This window comes from Anser cygnoides, chromosome 1 (assembly GCF_040182565.1).
Source record: "Anser cygnoides isolate HZ-2024a breed goose chromosome 1, Taihu_goose_T2T_genome, whole genome shotgun sequence".
Lineage (NCBI taxonomy): Eukaryota > Metazoa > Chordata > Aves > Anseriformes > Anatidae > Anser > Anser cygnoides.
Genome location: NC_089873.1, coordinates 95,573,392 through 95,583,064, shown reverse-complemented (window position 1 = coordinate 95,583,064; position 9,673 = coordinate 95,573,392). Strand labels below are relative to the sequence as shown.

Sequence of the window (9,673 nt, the reverse complement as noted above, 5' to 3'; positions counted from 1 at the left end):
GATTTGTCTTAATTACTTGTCTGTTACTTCCCCCAAACCACAAGAGGAATGCGAGCTGGGACGGAGATACTCACACGAGTTTAAATTCAGAGGAAATGTTTGTTGGATCTCCAGGATAGGATCTAATGTATCTTTCTGTTCCCTTGTCAAGTATCAAGATAACTTCTCCAGACTAGCATAATCCCTTTTTTCACATGCTGTAATGCATATCCAACTTTGAAATGCATCAATGTGAACAGCAACTGTTCCTATTTTTGGTAGTGGAGCATGCTAGGGAACATCCAAGATGTACATCAGCTGAATTAGCGTTTGGCTTCTGCTAATCTCTTCCATTTTTACTTTTAGATTTAAAGAATGAGTCTGAACTAAATTATTTAGCAATGGGAATTTACATGGGATTTTATGAAAGTATTTAATGGGATGGTTACGTTTCTTGTATTGATTTTGTCTCAGATAGGCCTGCTGAGTTAGTTGAATTTGTTAGGGAATGACTTTGACAACTATCAAAGATGAAACGAAAAAGTGGAATGCCATTCTAATTCTTTCATGGAATATACATGTATGTATCTTTTTTATTATGTCAAGTTTGTTTGAAGATCTTTTGGTTATCTTGATCAATCACACCTAAAGAAAGCAAAAACGTCTGCTTCCAAAAAAAAAAAACAAAAACCAAAAACAAAACAAAACAAAAACGCTTCAACGGTGGTAGAAAAAAAGCTTTGCTTTTTAATAAAATGATAGAGACCAGTGCAAGCAATTAAGATATGATCCCAAGCCTCTAGCAGCTCATAAGCACAGTATTGTCTTTTTTCAGGAGCTAAGGATTATAAGAGTACTGAACAGCAACACAGAAGAGTAAGCATTGGAGTGACTAGAGATCAGTCTCATCCTTTCCTATTTCTCTTGCAGAGTGCAATACCTATCTGAAAACTGCCTGTGGTTCTCATCTTTCTCTTTAGCCAGTTCTCATATTTTTCTTTAGCCCTTTGGTTCTGCCATCTGGGAATTGCTGAGTGCAGCATGACTTGCAGGCAAATCTCACCCAAAGAAGAGGTGCCTTTTGCTGCACGGTGTTTTCACCTGATGACTCCTGACTTTTGTTTGGTTTCAAGCAAATTGGACGTATTCAAAATAACTGTGGATGTCCTAAAAATCTGCATCCCCCTTGTGGTACGGGCACTGCCATAAGTGTGGCAGTTCAGCCACCTCAAGTGATCCTGTGTGGGGTCACTCCTTGTCCAACTGGGCGCACAGAGGAGAGGGGCGTGCCAGAGGTCCTGAGGGCAGCGTGGCAGGTGCCTGTCCTGGCAGAAGTGGGGGAAACCAGAATTTCTTCACAAGGTGATGGAAGGAGTCTTACTCAGTTGCTGAGTATAGCCTTCTCCCACCCCCTTTATAACATGCACATTTCTGAGGCTTTGAGAAGGTCTCTGCTTGAAAATCTGAACAGAAATAGGTGGGGTTTTGTACCAGAAAGCAGTGATGCTACTGTTTTTAGCTCTACCATAATGTATATCTCATGATTATTTCAGTTAATTAGTAAGTTTTGTATGTGACTGAATAGCACCAGACCTGCAGTGATTTAAACTACTGACAACAGCAATTCCACGTGGAAAAAAAAAATTTCAAGGCAAAGTTTTTCATAAAGCTCACAACACTGACCTTTCTTTGCATGGAAGCCCCTAGCAGATGTCTCACCGTGCCCAGGGCAGAGCCAGGCAGAGGTGGTGGGCTGCATCCCCCCTAGGAACCTGGGGTTGCTCCCAGAGTCAGCTCTGGCTCCCCCAAGTGTTGTGGGGTGCCCTGCTGTTGTGGGCTGCCTGCCAGGGTACGGCCTCGTCTGCCTGACATCCCACACTATGCTGACTGTGAGGACTTCTGTACAGGAGAGCTGTTGGGTTTGCCCTCTCCTTGCAGCGTCTGGTTCTTGTGACGGTGCTGGCTGCTTCCCTCTTTCTCTCCAGCCACTCTCCCTGGCAGAGGGAGGAGGGCAGCGAGCTGTGCTTTTGAAGATGTGGGTGTTTTCTCTGCTTTATTGCCTTGCCAGAGAGATTCTTCTAAACTGATTCCTTCTCCTAATGTTTTCCTAGGAAAGTCTTCTGCCTTTGGTTTTGTTCCAATAGACTTAAGAATCCAGACAAGAGAATTAGAAAAGAAGGATTCATAATGTCCCCCAAACTCTTTTTGCTTATAATAGTCGCCTTTATTTTGATTTTTTTTTTAATCACACCAGTGTTACGGTCTCCCCAAGCCTTTTTTTAAAAATTTAGTGTTTGTTATTTTCCATGTGTTTAGTATGCTGTCTACAGGCATGTATCCCTATCATCTGCTCCTTCTTACTTCTTCTTAGTAAGTCTCCCCACTTGTACATCTTTCAATTTTTGGCAATTAAACAGTACTCCTGTGGATGTTTTCTCCTTGCTGCTTTTCCTCCTGCAGGAAAGTTGAGTCAGTGTAGGCTGAGGTTGCCCTCACAGGAAGGTGACTCAGGAAAGTTTAGAGCCAGGCCTGTTCACTCGGGCCTGAGCCAAGAGTTAACGCTATTGATAAACCACAGGGCACGGTTTTTTGAAAGCACAGCCTGCTGGCCGCCAGCTCTTATCTTCGATAATAAGCTGTGAGCTACCTGATTCATTGTTTTTCCCTGTAAGATGTTTTGGTAGGGTTCTGTGTATGCCAGCACTGCTTCATCAGCCTCACTTCATGAGGTTGTTTTGTGCTGTATTGCCTTGAGAACAGTTACTGCTTTTACACGGACTTCATGCAGGCAGGAATAACGCTATGTACTCTGTCAGTAATGTCTACAGATCATGGTGTCTATTTTATTGGGGCACATGTTTTCAAAAGTAGCTTGCAATACCAAAGGTTAGGCTTGGGACTTCTTTTTTTTAAAGAATAATAACAATAATAAAAAAAGCAATAATGCTCACTCTGAATATTTCAATCTCTTTGAGACTGAGTTGATATTAAGATTTTCTTTTCCTATTTTTTTTCATTCCTAAAGGCAAGGTTTCTGCACTGAAACTTTATTGTACAAGCTGCCCATTACGCTGATCACATCATCAGTGGTGAAGCTGTCACATTTTGAATCCCAGGGTGCTGCAAGCCTTATTTCCATGTCTGGTAACAGCGTAACTACGTAGGTGCCAGGTACCTCATGTGAAGTGCTTTTCTGTATCAATTGCAGATGGCTTCACCACTGCTTCCTATCTTCCCATTCTTCTGCAGTCTGCTGAATTGCAAGCCAGCAGCATCTTGCAGCAAAGGTGCTCCTGCATTTTATCTGCTACCCCCCTACAAAATGCTCCACCATCAGAAAGACCCAGCTCTGAAGTACCAACGTATACACACAGACACACACACACGCACAGAGACAGATAACATGCTTCAGCCAGAGTTCCGTTTGGCTCAGACTTTTAGGGTGCCTGTTTGTTTTTGTCAGTATCTTTTCCTCTGCTGTAATAATTAAGGGAAGTTCTGAGATACGACCTAAGAAGGAAGGTCACAAATTATTGCACTAAATATGAATTTGGGAGTGCTTAAAAGGTAACAAAACCATGTTCCAGTGACTCTGTGTTGAGAATAATACAGAATCACAATGTTGGTGTTTAATAATCAGTGCATGGTATTTCTAGTTTCTTACGCCATGTTTCTCTTTTTAACAGTGCCCTGGTAGGTAATATAAACACCTTAACTTTTAAGCGGAGTCTGATTTTTAAGAACATACAAAGCTCAACGTCTGTTTCTGGTGCAGGTAATTAATTATTTGCCATTTTTCTGAAGTTTTATATGCCTTTAAAGTGCCAACTGTATTTTGAAGACATTCTTAGAGTTTTTGAAGTGAAATTTTGAATGCTACAAATGGAAAGAAATTATTTTTCTGTGAATAAATTGTGTTAAAGATGCTGCCCTCAAGCTTATTTTTGTAAGGCCCGTGCCGTGTGTGTGCCCAAGCCCATTATTAGGGCCGTGTAAAGTAAATAAGGGATTGTCAGATGTGGCATCAAGTTTCAAAATGAACTTCTGTGGTTAGTAGGACAAACAGGGCTGAAAATTTTTGAGCCTAGGTACAGTACCTGAACTGTGCTGCAGGTAGAAATATCACTCCTGGCTGATAAAAAGCACAGCTGGGACATGATATTTGTGGGCAACGTCAAGATGAGCATCCTCCTGACATTGTTTCGTGGCTTTTTAATCTTACCTGCCTTCTTTCTGCCTTCTTTCAGGGCAATGCTAAAATAGATGTTTAACTAGGATATGTGTGATGAAAATCTTTAGATTGGAAGCAATCAACACTGATTTCAGTACTTCCCTCACGTTGTCTTTTCTCTTTCCTCCTGTGCAGTAAAAGTGAGATGATGGGGAGCAGGGACCTGCTTAGCCAGCGGCTTCAAGGAGCTTGAGGGCAATTTAAAACACAGCTGCCTGCCCCAAGTGGTGGGTATTCAATGCATTCATTTTGGTATTGACCTTTCAGGAGTTCACCAGCTTGGAGGGAATGCCCATCTTTGAGGTGAGACCACGGGCTGCAATCCACTCTCTGCAGTGGAGCAACAGATCATCACTGAGCTAGTCAGTGACAAACTGGTTGCCACTTTCACACCAGCTTTTTGCCACAGGAGAAAAAGCGGGGCATGGGGAGATCAGCAGAATGGGAAAAGCTGTTCTCAAATGATCGGAAGAGCTAGGGATGTAACAGGCGTCTCGAAGCCTGGGCAGCCCACAGCCAACTTTGGCTTTTTGGCCGAGTGCAACCACCCAACAACGCATCTCATACCTATTTGATTTTTCAGCTTCCCTACATCCTGCCCCCTGTGCCTTTTTCAGCTGCACGCCTGCACACACCGCTGTCCCCAGCCCATAACCCCTGCTTCTTGCCGAACCCTTGCTCTGTGCAGTGCATCAGGAATGCACCAGTGCCCCGGCGGGAGCCCCTCACACCCCAGATTCCCGTGGGTCCACAGCTGCCATCTCCTGCTAAATGCAATGCTAGGACAATGCCTTCCTCTCAGGGAGTTTAGGTAAGCCTTGTCAGCAGGGAGGAAACAAAGAAAAACCTGTATTTATATATAGATTTGTTTTTTCATATCAGGTTGTCAGTGGCTTCAGAGAGTCCTTGTAGTCTGATACGTGTATTTGGTGGGTTGAGTGTTCCTTCTAATAACCCTGATTAATGAAGAGAGGATTTTTTTTAAAGATATTTAATAAGATATTTTTTTCAAATCAGTACAAAAATTTTAAATACAAAATTATTTGCTTTTGACATATCTCATATATTCTGGAAACATACCCAAGTCACCAATGCCTGGTAAGCTGTCCATCCGTTCCTGCCAACGTTCCATAAAATTTCTGAGATAAAGCACCACATTATATCACTGGAGTCCTTAGTCAATGTTAGACTGCATTAAACTCTGCATTTAAATAACAGTAATGCCAGTTAAATCCAATTTTAGTTCTGTATGAAAAATCTAGTTCATTTTTGAATCAAAAGCAGTAGCATTAGCTAAGACATGGAAGAAGTGAGGAGTATTTGACTCTTTCAACTAACGTGTGTGATGTGCAGCACTGTACAGGGAAACACAGAAAAGGACACTGTCATTTTTAAATTAATACTCTTGAGGTGAGATTAGCACCATTGATGAACAGACAGTTCTTGCATAAAAGTTGCTTTTCCCCACATACAGAAAAGATTGAGGCCTCTGCAGATTCTCCTAGACAATTGGTAACATATAAATAAGGATTGGAAATCAGCTTTTATATAAAATGAAGTTGTTGGATAAATTTTTATGATCAGTATTGCTGGTAAAGTTATTGATTGATCTCAGACAATGAATTAGTTAATTAGCAAGCAGAGCTACTTCTGCTTTGCCTAGTCGTCGAAGAGTAAACTGATTCAATTTTGGCTGAGTGGCAGAATACCTGTACCTTATTACAAGCCAGACAGACTGCAGGTTTTTAGCATGAATACAGGAATCGAAGCAAATTTATACCACCCTGCTGCATTGCCACATGTCAGCCAAGATGTCTTAATCGTGGCATAAAGCAAATAGGAAGACTTTAAATTTTGTATGATCTACCACATCTGCTTCAACAGTGCAAACGCAGATGGAGGCTTTTTGGGTGCTGTGGCATTTGGAGGTGAACCCAGTGCCCACTGGAGTCAGGCACCTTTCTGGGTCCAGAAACTCCTGGAGAAAGCTCTCAGAATGGTTATGCCATCAGTATTCCTTTTCCATAATAAACAAATAGTTTAGGAAAACAACACAAAACAAAAACCTGCAGGAATATCTTACACAGGGGAAGAGAAATAAAGATCTCCAGCTAAGAGAACCTTTGCCTGTCTGGTAGCCCTGCTGTCAAAAACAAAAACAAAAAAAAAACCAACCCCCACAATAAAACAAAACAAAACAAAACCAACCCACCGCCAAAAACCCCCCAAACAAGTAAAAAGCCACTCAATTTTTTCCATGTAATTTGACACTGACCTACTATGTTTTCAGTCACTGTTTTTCATCTCATAACTATGATCAATGCATCAATTAAATATGCAACAGGAGAGTGACGTAAACTGATTTGAACCTTAGTATTGCATTATTGTGAATGAAATGAAGCATGGCGTCACAGAAATATATAATGTACAGCTAATATGTCCCCCTTGGGTGCAAAACGACTGTTTATGAACCTGATACACACCTTTAGATATGTTCACCACACTTTTTTATATCTAGCTGTGCATAATGTTAAACTTTGTATTTTTTTTTGTACAAGATGGTCCGAAACAGTCGTCAAATGCATCTTTCATGGTATAAGAGTTTTAAGCGGAGAAGAAAGGTTTAGATTTGTATGTGTGTGTTTGACTGTCTGGTTTTTGTTTTTACATGGGATACAATAAATATCCTGAAAAAGATGAATGAACGTATTGCCCAGCATAGAGTCCTGCTGCCTGTTCGGATGGCATTTGAACGTAAACCTTGTCTCCGTGCATCAGCTGAACGACAGCACTCCCGGAGGCTTGGTCCAGGAAGCCCTTCTTGTACTCATCGTAGGTGTACATCAGCGGCTCGTTGTTCTTGAACAAAGCCACCCAGACGCTGGCCCCTTTACAGTGAACATGGTAGGCGAAGTAGTAGATCCCGGGGATCTCGCAGGTGAAGATCCCTGTCGCGGGGTTGTAGTTCTGCCGGCCATTGTAGAGGAGTTTGTCGAACTTCACGGGCACGCCAACCCGGGGGAAGGGGGTGAGGAGCTCCGCCGTGAATGCGGGCATCTCGTAGACAGCACCGGCAGCCTTGCCCTTCTTGCCCGCGTAGCCGTAAGGGGGCTTGACGCCATCTATCCCCGGCCCCACCTCGGGCAGGTACTGTCCCACAGCCGGTGGAGTTGGGGGGATGATCACTGGGGGACCAGGTGGCCCGGGAGGGCCGGGGGGCCCCTGGAGGCCGGGCTGGCCAGGGGGTCCAAGTGCCCCAGGCTTTCCCGGGGGGCCCTGCAGCCCCGCAGCCCCAGGTTTGCCCACACCAGGGAAGCCAGGGGGGCCAGGCAGGCCAGGTTCCCCCTTGGCCCCAGGCAGCCCTGGGGGGCCGATGGGGCCACTGGGCCCTGCGATGCCTGGGATCCCTGAGGGGCCCTGAAGCCCCTGGGCGCCGGGCAGCCCTGGCTCGCCCTTTGGCCCCACGAGCCCCGGGACGCCCGGCAGCCCCGGCAAGCCCTTCTGCCCGGCTTCCCCCTTGGGCCCTGTGGGGCCCGGCAGCCCCCGCAGCCCAGGGGCTCCCACTTCCCCGGGGAAACCTGGCTTCCCGGGGAACCCCTGCAAGCCGGGTTCACCCTTGGGGCCCACTGGTCCCGGTGGCCCCACGGCACCACCTTCTCCTTTGGGTCCTGGGAAGCCCACAGCACCGGGGGGGCCCATGATGCCTGGCAGGCCTGGTTGGCCTGGCTCTCCCGGAGGCCCCCCCATTCCGGGTGGCCCTGCGTGCCCTTTTTCGCCCTTGGGCCCCAGGGGGCCAGGCAGGCCGCCCACCCCACGCTCACCTTTGGGCCCAGGGAAGCCCGGCTTCCCAACCCCGGGGAGGCCAGGGGGCCCTGGCAGGCCTGGCAAGCCTTGCTCCCCTTTGCCGCCCGGGAAGCCCGGCTGGCCAGGGATGCCGTCTTGGCCGGGTTTGCCGACACCAGGCACGCCGGGAGGGCCTTGCATTCCAGGGACCCCCGGGGGTCCCTGTGGCCCCAGCTCACCTGGTGGGCCGGGCTTGCCCAGGGGACCCTGTGGTCCGGGGAACCCCACCATCCCCGGCTTGCCGACCCCTGGCAGACCCACAGGGCCAGGGGGGCCGGGCAGCCCGGGCGGGCCCTTCAGTCCTGGCAAACCCGGGATCCCAACACCCTTCTCCCCTTTTGGACCAGGGATCCCAGGGGCCCCTGGGGGACCCTTCATCCCAGGTTCACCCTTAGGTCCTGGCTGTCCCTGCAGCCCTGGAGCACCTGCCTTCCCTATTCCTGGAAGTCCATGAGGTCCCGGTGGTCCCTGTGGCCCCGGTATCCCCATGGGCCCAACCTCCCCCTTCGGTCCCATCTCCCCTCTTGGCCCTGGTGGCCCCATCACCCCCGGTTTCCCAGGCATCCCTGGCAAACCCGGCTTCCCAATTCCTGGATATCCTTGTGGACCTGGTTTTCCTTTGGCTCCTGGCACGCCGTGACCAGGTAATCCTGGTGGCCCTGGTGGCCCTCTTGGTCCAGGCTCACCAGGGGGACCTTGCTCACCCCTCAAGCTGCGCACGGGCATTTCTGGGTTGGAGAGGAAAGAAACAGGGAAGGGGGAAGGGGGGAGAAAAAAAGTGAATGTAATCACATCTCTTGAAAAACACAAAGGTAATTTTGAACTGAACGTGCTTCTTATGGTACCTCTTGTTTTTGTGGTAGGTGGAAAAATCGAACTGGCCAGAAAATTACTGGCTGATGTTTGTAATTAAGAGGATGTTCTTGCTGTTTTGCGTACCCCAAACTTGTGTGTGTATTTCTGTTTATATGAAATACTTGTTTTGCATCCTTTTTGCTTATTTTTTTGTCATGTAAAGGAAAATTTATTAGTGTTTCCATGTATACAATATTAAGCAGTGAATCCTGCCTTTTCTCCCATATTAGTGTAGACTAGCCTATGAGCTTAAGAGGGACACAGGAGCTGCTCGGTGTGCTCATGCAATAGGAGTACTTCACCCCTTAAGGTGTGAAGTAACTTTTTGTAGGGGCCCTGCTTGTTGTAGGGGCTTACATTAGCAAGAATTCCTCAATTAACATCAATAAAATAAGGTTGCAACAGTAAAAAGTTTAAGTTTGGTATGACTTGCTTTTTAAACAAGGCTTTAGTTCACATTAAAATGTTACTGGAAACCTACAGCCTTACCTGGCATTGCTAAGCTCTCAAAAGTTTTTGGCATAGCCATGGCTAATTAGATCTCCCTCTAAACACTTCACAAAATGCTTTTTATTGTCCCAAATCACATTTTTATTTGTGTGTGTGACCATTTGGCATTTCAGGTTGAAGTGAGGGAGGTGCTGCCTGGGAGGGGTTGTGCTGGGTGCCAGTTGCTTTTCAAGTTGCTGACTTTTGTGTGTAGTGGAAAGTCTGGTTCTCTCTTGCTGTAAAATGGAAGAAGTGAGAGCTTTGGGATTTGGGGGA

The 9,673-nt window shown here is 46.5% G+C and overlaps 1 protein-coding gene across 4 annotated transcripts in view; it reads right to left on the bottom strand.

Moving 5' to 3' along the window:
* Nucleotides 1-6,546: 6,546 nt before the first annotated feature.
* Nucleotides 6,547-9,673, bottom strand: part of COL8A1 (collagen type VIII alpha 1 chain) — an 86,588-nt gene continuing 83,461 nt past the window's right edge. For all 4 annotated transcript variants that reach the window (XM_066990386.1, XM_048058152.2, XM_048058153.2 and 1 more), the window contains one exon: nt 6,547-8,781. In XM_066990386.1, the coding sequence (XP_066846487.1) occupies nt 6,875-8,781 (1,907 nt within the window). In that variant the 3' untranslated portion in view covers nt 6,547-6,874. The remainder of the gene's footprint in view (nt 8,782-9,673) is intronic.